This window comes from Perognathus longimembris, unplaced genomic scaffold (assembly GCF_023159225.1).
Source record: "Perognathus longimembris pacificus isolate PPM17 unplaced genomic scaffold, ASM2315922v1 HiC_scaffold_5632, whole genome shotgun sequence".
Taxonomy (NCBI): Eukaryota; Metazoa; Chordata; class Mammalia; order Rodentia; family Heteromyidae; genus Perognathus; species Perognathus longimembris.
In genome coordinates this window covers 1-15,000 of record NW_025961081.1, presented here as the reverse complement: position 1 = coordinate 15,000, position 15,000 = coordinate 1, and the positions used below count along the sequence as shown (strand labels likewise).

Here is a 15,000-nt window from a genome sequence, read left to right as displayed (position 1 = left end):
GATACATAAGTGTAGGTAGGTAAAGAAGGAATTCCCGTGGCAACTGTATAACACAAAACAAGTTATAAATAGCCAGATTCTTAGAATGGAGTCCCTTGAAGAACTCAGAAAAACAACCAATTTCAAAGTAATGTTGATTCACCCCACTGGCTGTAGTAGAAACCTGATTTTCCCTTCAGACATGTGAAGGAATAAGCCAGTTGTCAGGGTCAAGTCACCCCAGCTGATACACAGGGTAGAGAAATGGGCTAATCTCATTGTTGTTGATTAAATTTCAAATTGTGAACACTTTAGTAATGTTACTGTAGAATTCCACATAGGGAGAAGTATTGTTCCATGTAAACAAGTAGTACAGAAATCCACAATAAATATGAAGTAGAAATTCTCAACCTGTCAGTTATGTTTGTGCTGGTAGGGAGCACAAAATGAATTGATAAGTAAATGTGCTACCGATCACATTTTAGCTTCTAAACTATAAGCACGTTTCCGTTACCGCAATTTTTCTTTCTCATGGTTCTGTCTTCCTTGTCTTAATGTCCTTGTCTTAACTCGGGGCCTGAGCACTGACCCTGGCTTCTTTTGGCTAAAGGCTAGCAATCTACCTCTTGAGCCACAGAGCTGCTTCTGTGTTTGTCTATATCTGTGGTGCTGAGGAATCGAACCCAGGGATTCATGTATACGAGGCAAGCACTCTACCACTAGGCATATTCTCAACCCCGTACATAGTAATTTTCTATGGTGCTGTTGTTGTGGTTCAGTGTCCAAAGCTAAGGAAAATAGGCTATTCATCCATGCCTGTTGCCCTTGGCTGTTGGAAGAAGTTTCGTATTTGTTGGGATTGGTTCTGTTATGCTTAATTGGATTTTTTATGTTTGGTGCCATATCTTTCCTACTGAAAAATAACGCAAAACTTTGAGAAACAGTTTGACAAAACAGTCCCTCAAAGTTAAACCTTACAAAAAACAAAGATTTTTTCACAACCCAGCTTGGCTTGTATATAACAAATAGAATGACGATAGATAAATTGTAGTAAACTTTAAATTATCTCACAATTTTTATATCTTAAATTATTCTGTAAGTGCCACAGATTAGTATATCCACTTTCTCTATGAAATGGCAGTGTTTCTAGAAATGTAACAGCATGTTTGGTGTCTCATTCACGTGGGAAGGGGCTAAGCGTCAAAGTGACAGAGCATCTTGCGCTTACACCGAGGCGTGTTGTGATTGCAAATGAAAAACTCTGAGTGATGAGTAGTGGCAAGAATTCTAAGTGGGGTGAAAATAAAATGATTGCGGGTAGAAGTTAGCATGTCCTTGTTCTGGAGCACAGTCTATAGATTGCTTCCATGAACACATAGCGTGGAGGACAACCTGGAACACCAACATAAGGGATACATGTGGTCAAAGTGGCTCCATGTGAGTTTCAGTAGAAGAGAGAGAGAGAAAGGAAGCGAGAGACACAGAGAGAAAGGCATTCCGTAGCCGACTTCTTGCCCTTAGGAGCCACCACCCCTGTGAGGAAATGCACACACAAAGGAAGTCTACCCAGAGGCCAGCAGCACTCCAGATAAACAGACATGGGGGAGGAAACCCTCCAGTGGACTCGTACCATGCAGTTCTCAAGCAGTCTCACGAGAACCACAAGGAACGGCATGAGTACAAGTTTCCTTAGCAAGTGTCTCCCAAACCACAGACTTAGGAAGAAAGCAAGTCCCTTGAGATAGAATATTTGGGGTAAGTTTTACAAAGTTATGACAGAAAAGTGGATTCAACAGTTCAATGTATTCTCAGTTAATTCAATTGTATTTAGTAAGAACAATTTTTATACTTATTTTTACTTTTTATCATTCAAGTGATATGCAGAGGGAGTACAGTTACATACATAAGGTAGTGAGTGCATTTCTTGCCAAACTTGTAGCCTCAACCCTCATTTTTCTCCCACCTTCCCTCCTCCACAATTCCTAGTTCACAACATACTGTCTTGTAAGGACAATTTTTGGAAACACTTTTCCCATTATGTTCTTGTTCTATAAGTGATTTGGAGATTAGAAAAACACCCATTCCTTGGAGCTGCCCTGCTCTGAGTGCAATTGTACCTTTCCTACTACCTGTTTCACCTCCAAGCTCAACTCTTCTCTACATTATCCAAATCCTTTCCCTTTGAAGTTACATTGGCTGTATGGAATTTTCTAGTTTCAGGAGTGCTCTAGGCTCTTCATTGACCACACGTAGTACATCAGCACACTTAGTTCATCCTGCTATTAATAAAGTTAGGAATGTGACACATTATGGAAGATTAATTTACCTCACTCACGTTTACCTTTGAAACATTCAGTTCCATATCATGTGGCGTCATATCTGCTTCAAGTTGTGTTTTCACGTGGAGTTTGTTAGTATGCTCTTCTTCTGGAACATTTTCATGAGATGCAGTAGCTTCTTCTTTGTTGCTTTCCTCTTGTTCTAGGCATTTCCTGTCAATAAGTGGGATCATCTTAACATTTTGATAATAAAGGGAAAGGTCACTTCGTGAGCCCTCTTGTCAGATATCGATGTGACATTGCATAAGATGAAACACATATGAGGTATAGAAAAATTTGGTTACATTGTGCATATACTGCAAGGAGAATTGAGAGATCTTAGGAAGGACAATGAGACAACATAAAATGTTCATTACTGGACTGTAATACAAGCAACAGACACGAAGAATTCCACTGGTCTGCTCACATCCCATCTGAATGGGAAAGGATATTATCTCCTTTGGGCTTAAAGAATTCCTAAAGTTCTTAAGAAATTCAAGAAAGTTGTGATCTAAAAATCTAAGAGATTAATGGATGGTTTTCTGCTCACTTGGCTTTGTTCAAGCAGAAAAAGCAGGTCACTACTATCAAAGATGTGGTACTGCTTGCAACCCATGCATAGGGAGAGGTTATACATTGAGTAGACACTGCACAGATCTCTAAGAATAAAGATGCTGAATGAGCTGGAGAGACTATAAATCAATACCAGAACATGTTCCTCATACGTGCAGAACTCTTGCGTCAGTCCCAGTACCACTAGAAAGCAAGGACTGAGATGAAGAATTCCACACCATTGCTATGTCCTGCTGTGCTAGCCTTTTGCATGATATCTGCCAGCTGAAGTCACTAACTCGGCCATCCAAAACTGAGCTGGAGAAGGAAACAGCAGAAGATGTAAATAGCATGGGAAAATTATGTGTTTTAACCCTCAAGGAGACCATAAGGGGCATTATCATGTGGTCTTAATTAGTGCAGCCACAGCAAAAATTGATTTTGATAGTTCAGTCCATCCAATAGTATCTCTAGAAGAGATGTCAATACCTTACTTAGGCAGAATCCTGACAATATTTTGAGATGCACAGTTTACAGTAAGATTAAGGGCTACTAAAGTAGTAATTTCATAGCCTGGTTTCTCTTCAGACTGTATAAATCGTTTGCCTTTTACTATGATAACAATTTATCTTCACACTCAAAATTTTAAGTGAATATAATTTCTCCAATAGATAATGAGCTATACATTATCAATATAATATTTCCTATCTGTGTATATTTGAAGATTTCCACAGATTAAACAATGTAAGTATTCCAAAGCTCAGCCATTTATGTTTGTGCATTCTCACTAATGTCAAAACAGAGAAACTTCGCCCACAACAAATGATGTGGTAGTAATTCTAATGAAAACCTTTTTGAAGGTAATTTCAATACTGAGGTAATTCTTTGAGGTAGAAAACTATTTGAAATGGAAATGTTCTTCATTTCCTCAGAGTCTGATAAAATATATTGTAATACATAGTAAGCTAAAAGTAAAATGAATACAATCTCTTGGCTGCTCCAATCACTATCATTAGTTTTGAAAGTAATGTAATGAGAATTAGGTTATAGTAGTTTCTGTAAGAAGGTAATCGGTGAGCTACTTCTAGGACATAAAATTCATTCTACATGTGCAACTTTCCAATAACTGATAAACGTATACTAACCACTTTTTGGAAATGAGGAAATATAAATAGTATTTCCAAGGTGATTGATACAGTAAGTATGAAATCTATGAACTAAAATAACTTATTTGTGTGGATATAAAGCCTGTCTTTCCTTTCTGTAACACCCAACAATAACCTGTATTCACTGAAGGAAAACTCTCCCTTATTTCTCACTCTCATGTCCGTTAAAATAAAAACTCATTAGATCACATTAGAAATCAACAACATTAAGGAACATTAGAAATAGAAGAGAAAAACAATTGAATGGAGTACATAGAAACAGTTACTAACCAGCTTGTGATGCTATATTACTAATATTAGTAAAGAAAGAAGTAATCTCTAAAACAAAATATGCTTCTGGAGTTTCTGTTTATGCTTCACTTTGCATTTGTAAAGAAAACACAAGACAGTACCAATGATAAAATTTTGTGTAATTGTTAAGAATTTCATTGTGAGCCCTATAAGTAAACTACAAATATGAATTATACAAATGACTTGAGCTTCCTTTAAGAATACAAAGCATCAGTGCATACTGAGGGCATTATGAATCCTCCCAAACAGTGTAAACTCTATGCTGTAATTTTCATAAATGCTTTTATTTGAAGTATTCAAACTTGATTTGGCACACTTAGTATCTCACATCTGTAATCCTAGCTACTCAGGAGACGGAGATCAGGATCACAATTTGTAGACAGCTTGGGCAGAGATGTCTGAGACTCTCCCTAACTAAGCACCAAAATCCAGAGGGGCAGTTGTGGCTCAAATGGGAGAATGCTAGCCTTGAACAAAAAACTCGCGGGCAGCTACCAGGCCCTTGTAGGACACACACACACACACACACACACACACACACACACACACACACACACTCAAGAATCCTTGACCACAGGGTCTGGGTCTTGCTATGGCGCCTTCTACTGCTTGAGTCCTGACCTCAGGCCCTTTTGCTTTCTTTCCTGTTTGAATAGTGTCTCCCTCTTGCTGAAACTGCAATCCTCCTAAACCTTCCCTCTCAATTAATTAGCTAGGGTTTTAGTTTAAAGCCATTATGCCCAGCTTAAATAAAAGCTTTTAACCCTGCAGGTCACTTGGTAGGTTGTATGATTTAGTATTTTCCCTACTTAGCATTTCTGAATTGAGTGATTGTTTCCCATCTAGAATACACGCAAGGTCATGAAAAACTGATCAAATAGCCATACTTTTCCATCTCATCATCTTTGCCTTCATTTTCTTCATTCTTTAATGTTGCTTCTGTCTTCTGGTGTTCACATTCCTTTTCAGGAGTGGTAATTGCCAAGGCTTCATCCTATGAAACAATAATAAATATTTATATTTACCTTACGTTACATTTCCTAAGAGAACAGGAAAATTCAATGCAAAATCCTGTGTGGGTAAGCACTCAATACAGAGAGGAAAGATCTAGTAACATCATCTTTGTGACTCTCTGGCCCCCTCCTCTAGGAAAGCCTCCCTAGCCTCCCATGGGTGAGGTCCACATGAACCCTGGTACACTGTGAAAATTCCCTAGAAATTTACTGCCCCCTCAAACTTCAGTTGCTTCAGAGCATTTGTCGTGTAGTTCCTATTAAGTTTCAGGGCTTACAGCAGAGGATCACAAGACCCCAATAGCTATACCCTTATGATCACATAAGATGATGCTAAGTGAAATGAACTCCATTTTATGGAAATGATTGTTATATCCCAGTTGTAACTACTTTCAACATCCTATGTGTATCTGTAGTTTCTACTATTGATGATGTTTTTGTATCACCCTCTTGTGATTGTAGCTACACTATCTCTGTAATCTTATCTGAGTGTACTGGAAACCATGTATACTGGTACTAGAATTAGGAAATTGAAAGGCAATGCCAAAATTGAGAGACTAAGTGTAAAATAAGAGAAACAACAACAAAAGCAATACTTGCAAAACTGTTTGGTGTAAGTGAACTGAACACCTCAGGGGGCAAAGGGGGAAGGGGAGGGGGTATGAGGGACAAGGTAACAAACAGTACAAGAAATGTATCCAATGCCTAACGTATGAAACTGTAACCTCTCTGTACATCAGTTTTATAATAAAAATTCGAAAAAAAAAAGTTTCAGGGCTTACAAATAGCCTGACTGCTACTGGGCATGATACTTTCATTATAAAAGAAACCTGTAAGTTCTGGCCTACATAGGAAATTTAAAATACCTCATGACCACTCTGCTTTATGGAATTTTCCTGTGCTCATTACTATATAGTCCATCTGTATTCAGTTACTCCAGTTAAGTGAAGGAATATTTTCCTAAGTCTTCTAAGAACAAACTATTGAAAGGGTTGCCTCTCTAACTGTTGGCTCCTCATGCCTCCACCCTTTTGCATCTGTAAAGTGTGGGGCAGTTACCAAATCCTCCCTGGGAAATAATCTGTACACAGTTGCCAAAATGATCAGTACACTGGAGCCATTTCTCAAGTGGTGGAAATGTGAAACAATCAAACAGGACAAAGTTAAAGGAACTTGCCTCATAAGCTCAGTAGCAGAAAAAAAAAATTCACATTGGATTATCCAACTCTATCTGACTTTTGGTGCTTAGCACTTCCAGGCTGATGATGTCTGATCTGTGTCAACATATCAGAACAATGGATGGGCTACCAGAGTTGAAGTCATTTAACAATGGAATTGGCTAACATGTAGATTCAGAAAACTCTGCTTCTCCCTGACTCTTGGTGGATGACCTGAGTATCCACAGGAAACTTGAAATTCTCAGAGGGTCAGCTTCTATTTAGCAAAAGACAATGCCAACATGTTTCTCAAGACTGTTTAAATGGGAGTGAAAGACTGTAGGTTGGAAGGAAAAGGGTGTCTTTCTGGAAGCCCAGAGACAAGGCCAGTAATATTTCTTTTATGTTCTAAGAGATGAAAAACCAAAGCATAGCAAAGGAAAATTAGGCTTATATGGATGGAAATAAAAGGATCAAGAGAGCAACATATGATCTGCTCTGAAGTTTTGAGTTCCTGAGTGACATATATGGACATGTATCAATCCTGTGTCCCTTATGTCTAGGAGCAGTATCTGAGTCTTGAGAAAATCCTCAAATATCCATGCCTGGTACATCTAAAGTATTTGAAAAGTTGGGACCTTAGAGGCGATGTGGATGTGAAAATTTTTCATTTTTCTGTTAGTCAGTGTGCGGAATAATTCTTCTAGAGAACAACAGCAGCAAACAAGAGACATTGCATTCTCATTTCTTATCTACTGAGTGAATTTCTTTCATGCCTTGGAGGTACAGGGACAATCGCTTACTGACAACTCTTTACATTCCCTAGGGAGAGCTAGAGTAGGGACTATTGTTCAATTTAAGATGCAATTCCATTCAAAATTATAAACTATCTGCCACCTCTTAGAAATCACATTTCAGTAATGAGAGCTCCACTTATCTTAAGGGGCTTTAAGTGTCAAAGAATCTATCACAGGAATCAGTTTAGCTTTTCTCTACTTTTGCACAAAATTCCAGTTAAGTCACATATTCTGGTCAACTAAGAATCCTCCTAAATACATTTCTTGAGATGATTGTATGGCAGTCTTTCGCAAACTGAGAATTGTGATACACCAAATGAAAGGCCACTGTATCCATTCATGACCACTACATGGAAGAGTAATCAGGAAATTTTGTAAGATGATTATTTTCTGAGGAGGTGGGGAGGATGTGAACTAAAAAGAGCCAACTTTATCTTTTTATTGATGGAGAACCTGGTCCTGAACCCCAAAGCCAACAGCAGAATCCAGAGGGGAAGAAGGACAGTTAGGAGAGGAAGGCAGGAAGAGACAGAGAGGGGCCTGATACAGCATCAGGAATGGAACCCAGAAGTCAGCAGGTAATTAAACAACCTGCCCTGGTGCCCGCAAACGCAGCCTTGTGAAAAACAAAGCCCAAAAGGGCACAAAGGAGGACTGCATGGCCAGCAACAAGGGAGGGGCAGGGACCTGAGGGGAGAGGCTGGAGAGCCTCAAGTGGTTTTGGAAAGAATATTGGGCTTTTCTGTGCCCTCCCCATCTCCCCGGAAGGTGGAGAGAGGAATTCCTCCCAGGACAGAGTCAGAAGAGGATCAATCTCCTCTGGGGTCCTTGCGGCCCAGGAGAAGAGGGAGTTTCGCATGGGCTGCCATCCGGGCACTTGGCCATCGCAGTTTGGTTTAATGAGTTAGCAGAGGGGAGTACGCCAGAGAAATTGCTTGGGGCTACCAACATTCTGTTTGTCTTTATCGGATTTCTGGGAGTTATTGAAGTATGAAGGCTTCAACGAAGGTGACTAGTTCAACTAATGATCACATTCAGCACGGCCCCTTCAACTTGATCAGTTATACATTTCCATCCTCCTTCAAGTTCACTTCTTGTATACAGTAGCCTCAAGGGCCACTACCAGGTTTGGATAAGTTCTCTGCAGAGCCAATCTCCTACACGTTATGTTTCCCCCTAGGATTCTGAAGGTACATTGAGATTTCCTAGTTTCAGGAGTACACCAGGCTCTTCCTTGTCCACACTTAGTGCATCACCACACGTAGTTAGTCCTGCTATTAATAAAGTTAGAAACGTGACAGCATTATGGAAGATTAATTACCTCACTCATGTTTACCTTTGAACCATTCAATTCCCTATCAGGTGGCTTCATATCTGCTTCAAGTTGTGTTTTCATGTGGAGTTTGTGGTTCCCTTGGTCTTCTTCTGGAACATTTGCATGAGATGCACTAGCTTCTTCTTTGTTGCTTTCCTCTTGTCCTCGGCATTTCCTGTGAATAAGTACGATCATCTTAACATTTTGATTAATAAAGGGAAAGGTCACTTTGTGAGCTCTCTTGTCAGATATCGATGTGACATTGCATAAGATCAAGCACATATGATGTGTAGAAAACTTTGTACACTTTCCGTGTATAATGCAAGGAGAATTGAGAGATTTTAGGAAGGACAATGAGACAACATAAGATGTTCATTATTGGATTGTAATACAAGCAACAGAAACAAAGAATTCCACTGGTCTGCTCACATCCCATCTGATTGGGAAAGGATATTATCTCCTATGGGCTTAAAGAACTCCTAAAGTTCTTAAGAAATTCAAGAAAGTTGTGATCTAAAAATCTAAGAGATTAATGGATGGTTTTCTGCTCACTTGGCTTTGTTCAAGCAGAAAAAGCAGGTCACTACTATCAAAGATGTGGCACTGCTTGCACCCATGCATAGGGCGAGGTTATACATTGAGTAAAGTAGACACTGCACAGATCTCTAAGAATAAAGATGCTAAAGGAGCTGGAGAGACTATAAATCAGTACCAGAATATGTTCCTCATATGTGCAGAACTCTTGCGTCAGTCCCAGTACCACTAGAAAGCAAGGACTGAGATGAAGAATCCCACACCATTGCTATGTCCTGCTGTGCTAGCCTTTTGCATGATATCTGCCAGCTGAAGTCACTAACTCGGCCATCCAAAACTGAGCTGGAGAAGGAAACAGCAGCAGATGTAAATAGCATGGGAAAATTATCTGTTTTAACCCTCAAGGAGACCATAAGGGGCATTGTTTTGCGGTCTTAATTAGTGCAGCCACAGCAAAAATTGATTTGGATAGTTCAGTCCATCCAATAGCATCTCTAGAAGAGATGTCAATACCTTGCTTAGGCAGAATCCTGACAATATTTTGAGATGCATAGTTTACAGTAAGATTAAGGGCTACTCTAAAATAGTAATTTCATAGCCTGGTTTCTCTTCAGATTGTATAAATCGTTTGCCTTTTACTATGATAACAATTTATCTTCACACTCAAAATTTTAAGTGAATATAATTTCTCCAATAGATAATGAGCTATACATTATCAATATATTTCCTATCTGTGTATATTTGAAGATTTACACAGATTAACCAATGTAAGTATTCGAAAACTCAACTATTCATGTTTGTGCATTCTCACTAATGTCAAAACAGAAAAATTTCTCCCACAACAAATTTTGTGGTAGTAATTCTAGTGAAAACATTTTTGAAGGTATTAACAATACTGAGTCATTCTCTGAGGTAGAGAACTATTTCAAATGGAAATGTTCTTCATTTCCTCAGAGTCTGATAAAATATATTGTAATACATAGTAAGCTAAAAGTAAAATGAATACAATCTCTTGGCTGCTCAAATCACTATCAGTTTTGAAAGTAATGTAATGAGAATTAGGTTATTGTATTTTCTGTAAGTAGGTAATCTGGTGAGCTACTTCTAGGACATAAAATTCATTCTACATGTGCAACTTTCCAATAAATGATAAACATATGCTAACCACTTTAGGAAATGAGGAAATATAGATAGTATTTCCAAGGTGATTGATACAGCAAGTATGAAATGTATGAACTAAAATAACTTATTTGTGTGAATATAAAGCCTGTCTTTCCTTTATGTAACACCCAACAATAACTTGTATTCACTGAAGGAAAACTCTCTTTTCTTTCTCACTCTCATGTCCGTTAAAATAAAAACTCATTAGATCACATTAGAAATCAACAACATTAAGGAACACTAGAAATACAAGAGGAAAACAACCGAACAGAGTACATAGAAACAATTGCTAACCAGCTTGTGATGATATATTATTAATATTTGTAAAGAAAGGAGTGATCTCTAACACACAAAAAGGCTTCTGGAGTTTCTGTTTATGCTTCATTTTGCATTTGTAAAGGGAACATAAGACAGTATTATGATGAAAATTTTGTGTAATTAAGAATTTCATTGTGAGCCCTATAAGTAAACTACAAATATGAATTATACAAATGACTTGAGCTTCCTTTAAGAATACAAAGCATCAGTGCATACTGAGGGCATTATGAATCCTCCCAAACAGTGTAAACTCTATGCTGTAATTTTCATAAATGCTTTTATTTGAAGTATTCAAACTTGATTTGGCACTCTGAGTGACTCACATCAGTAATCCTAGCTACTCAGGAGATGGAGATCAGGATCAGGATTTGTAGCCAGCTTGGGAAGAAATGTCTGAGACTCTCCCTAACTAAGCACCAAAATCCAGAGGGGGAGTTGTGGTTCAAATGGGAGAATGCTAGCCTTGAACAAAAAACTCGCGGGCAGCTACCAGGCCCTTGTAGAACACACACACACACACTCACTCAAAAGTCCTTGACCACAGGGTCTGGGTCTTGCTATGGTGCCTTCTACTGCTTGAGTCCTGACCCCAGGCCCTTTTGCTTTCTTTCCTGTTTGAATAGTGTCTCCCTCTTGCTGAAACTGCAATCCTCCTAAACCTTCCCTCTCAATTAATTATCTAGAGTTTTAGATTAAAGCCATTATGCCCAGCTTAAATAAAAGCTTTTAACCCTGAAGCTCACTTGGTAGGTTTTATGATTTAATATTTTTCCTACTTAGTATTTCTGAATTGAGTGATTGTTTCTCATCTAGAATACAACCAAAGTCATGAAAAACTGATCAACTAGGCATACTTTTCCATCTCATCAACTTCGCCTTCATTTTCTTCACGCTTTAATGATGTGTTGCTCATGCGCTGTTCATCTTCCTTGGCAGCATTGCTAATTTCTAACAGGATATCCTATGAAACAATAAAAAATATTTATATTTACCTTAGGTTCTATTTCCCAAGAGAACTGGCAAATTCAATAAAAGAGCCAGTGTGGGTAAGCACTCAATACAGAGAGTAAAGATCTAGTAACATCACCTTTGTGACTCTCTGGCCCCCTCATCTAGGAAAGTCTCCCTAGCTCCCATGGGTGAGTGAACTGAACACCTCAGGGGGCAAAGGGGGAAGGGGAGGGGGTATGAGGGACAAGGTAACAAACAGTACAAGAAATGTATCCAATGCCTAAAGTATGAAACTGTAACCTCTCTGTACATCAGTTTTATAATAAAAATTCGAAAAAAAAAGTTTCAGGGCTTACAGATAGCCTGACTGCTACTGGGCATGATACTTTCATTATAAAAGAAACCTGTAAGTTCTGGCCTACATAGGAAATTTAAAATACCTCATGACCACTCTGCTTTATGGAATTTTCCTGTGCTCATTACTATATAGTCCATCTGTATTCAGTAACTCCAGTTAAGTGGAGGAATATTTTCCTAGGTCTTCTAAGAACAAACTATTGAAAGGGTTGCCTCTCTAACTGTTGGTTCCTCACGCCTCCACCCTTTTGCATCTGTAAAGTGTGGGGCAGTTACCAAAGCCTCCCTGGGAAATAGTCTGGACAGAGTTGCCAAAATGATCTGTAAATCTTTCTACATGTATATGGAATATATATATATATATGTTTATACAAAATAATATATCGATATCCATTGGTTTATATAAAGTGCAGTTTGCTTAAGTGTTTGTGCATATGTGTTTGTGCATGTGTGTGTGTATTTCTACCATGGTGGAAATGTCTATATAGATAGATAGAGATGTGTACGTGCAAAGTAATGATAATTGTATTTCAAGCACTTCAAAGTAAATTGGGGTGATATATACCTTTCTGATGTTGTCCACGTGGGCCCCAAATGCCACCAGTTTAGCAGCTATCCTTATGTTCCCCATAGAAACGGCCTGCTGGAGGGCAGTTTTGCCACAGGCATCTTTCCTGTTTGGATCAGCACCATGTTCCAGCAGAATACACACACAGTCCTCTTGTTGGCACTGGGTAGCCTGTTGGGATAGCGTCAGAAAGTGAGTGGTCAGGTCACACGTGGTTTGCTAGTTAGTTCTGGTTCAATGAGGAAGATTCCCCGTCATTCATGTATTGGTATGGTAAGCGGGTCAACCAAGTCCCTCTCAGGTGGCAATGGTTGGGTCCTAGTTACCTTCATCAGAGCTGTGTTGCAATCACTATCAACAGCATCGATGTCACAACCCCTTCTCAGAAGGAGAGCCACCACTTTTGGGTGGCCATAGGCACAGGCAAAATGCAGAGCCGTCCTGTGAGGGTGCAAAGGCCTCTCAGGACATGGCAGAGCGCGCTCCGAAGCCGCAGCCTCACCCACTTCTCCCAACATGGATTCTTTGCTGAAAGGGTTGTAACGCACGCTGGCTTTCCATCTGTCCTACTAGTGATGAAACCATGTGTTCCTGTAACTATAGAGTGTCGCGAGTGCCAAGGGCCTGGGGGTGCAGCCGGGCGACACCCCCGCCAGTGCTGGGCGTCTGGCTTAGCGGGGCCTCGTTGGGGCTGCTGGGCTGATCAGGCTGAAGCGCAGAGCCCTGGGAGGGGCAGCCCCTGACCCGAGAGGGGGCCCGGGAGAACCCCACCGACGCCCTGCAGGGCCGAGCCTGTCACCCCCCGAGGCCTCGAGTGCAGCCAGGGCACAAGGCCTTGGCCATGACATTCCCTCTTGCGAGTGTGTGCCTCGCCAGGGCGCGGGGCTGCGAGTGGGGTTGGGATGTGTGCCGGGACCCCGCCCAGCTATCGGTAGGAGCCCTTGGTGGGGGGGTATCGGCTCCGCCCCGCCAGGCCCCGCCCCCGCCCCTCTGTGCCCCGCCCCCGCTCCGCCCCCACCCGGCCCTGCTTGGGGCTCCCAGGTGGAGGAGATCGGCTCCACCCAGGGGCCTTGCTGTGGTGTGGGCGTCCTCAGGCCGTGGGCGGCGGCTGTCCATGCGGGGCAGATGCCACACCCGCTGGACGTGGGGCGCTGGCTTTCCACGAGTTGAAGGACGAGGAGGGAGGGTGAGGACAGGGACGGGCTGCTGTCTACACGTGCAGTGGCTTCTCATGAAGAGGGCAGCCTGGGACCCCTGCTCCCGCCCAGCCAGGCCCCCTGCGCCCCCTGCCCCGCCCCCTCGCCCCGGGTCCTCACCGGCCATGCCTGTCCGCGGCGTTCACGTCCGCCTTCCCCCGGACCAGCAGCTTCCGCACTCGGGCCGCATCGCCCGCGCTGGCCGCCCGGTGCCACTTGGTGATGGCTTTGTAGCGGGCGAGGCTGCACGGGGAGCCCGCGCCCTCCGGCTGCCCGGCGCCCCCCCAGCAGCACCGGAGCGCCCTCCTCATGGCCGAGCCGGGCCCCCCCCCCCCTCGCACGCCCTTCCCGCCCCTGCCCCTCGTCGAGTGTCGTCGGGGATCCGGGCACTTGGTCCACCGCCGCTGCTCACCGCGCCTGCGCAAGGTCTCCCTCCACCGCCACTGCTCACCACGCCTGCGCACCTTCTCCCTCCACCGCCACTGCTCACCGCGCCTGCGCACCTTCTCCCTCCACCGCCACTGCTCACCGCGCCTGCGCACCGTCTCCCTCCACCGCCAGCACCTTCACCTCTCACTGCGCCTGCGCACCGCGTCCCTCCACCGCCACCACTGCCTCCACTCACAGCGCCTGCGCACCGTCTCCCTCCACCGCCAATACCGCAGCCGCTCACCGTGCCTGCGCACTGTCTCCCTCCACGGCCACAACCGCCACCGCTCACCGTGCGCGTGGCCCAGTGCCGTTGGAGGCCGGGGCGGGGCGCGTGCGGGGCGCATGCGGGGCACGCTCCCGAAGGACCCGGCGGGAGGCGGGGCCCCCAGGGGGGCGCGGGCCGCCCCCACCCCACCAGCCCCCGGGAGCTGCGCCCCCCTGCTGCCCAGCACTGGACCTGGGCCACGGAGTCCAGGCTGCAAACCCGAGCTCCCTGCAGCCTGGGCAGCGCCCCGCGGGGTCCGCACGCTGCTTCCCAGACAGAGGACGCGGGGACATTGGCTGTGACCAAGTCACCAGCACCACAAATTAAAAAGAGAAAAAAATCAGTGAACCACCATTCTGTGTAAACCTTACACTTAGGGCTTCTGGAAGAGTCGCTAGCAAATTATAGGTGAAATGCATTCTAGAATTGCTCCAGATTTCCGACCGCTTGTTTACAATGCCAAGAATCATTTTGTGCTTTGTCTTTTTTTTTAATTTATTTTTTATTTTTTTTATTTCAAAGTGATGTACACAGAGGTTACAGTTTCATCCATTGGGCATTGGATACATTCCTTGTGCTGTTTGTCACTCCTCCCTCAGTCCCCCCACCCCTCCCCCCTCCCCTCTCCCC

The 15,000-nt window shown here is 42.9% G+C and overlaps 1 protein-coding gene across 1 annotated transcript; it reads right to left on the bottom strand.

Moving 5' to 3' along the window:
- Positions 1–2,305: 2,305 nt before the first annotated feature.
- Positions 2,306–13,984, bottom strand: LOC125345398 (ankyrin repeat domain-containing protein 26-like; the record flags this gene model as incomplete). Its single annotated transcript, XM_048337577.1, has 7 exons — positions 13,794–13,984; positions 12,804–12,918; positions 12,475–12,648; positions 11,456–11,562; positions 8,595–8,763; positions 5,194–5,300; positions 2,306–2,471 (listed from the first exon to the last, which is right to left on the bottom strand). Coding segments are annotated over exons 1-7 (1,029 nt in total), but the record flags the coding sequence as incomplete, so codon positions are not given.
- Between the last annotated feature and the right edge of the window lie 1,016 nt (positions 13,985–15,000).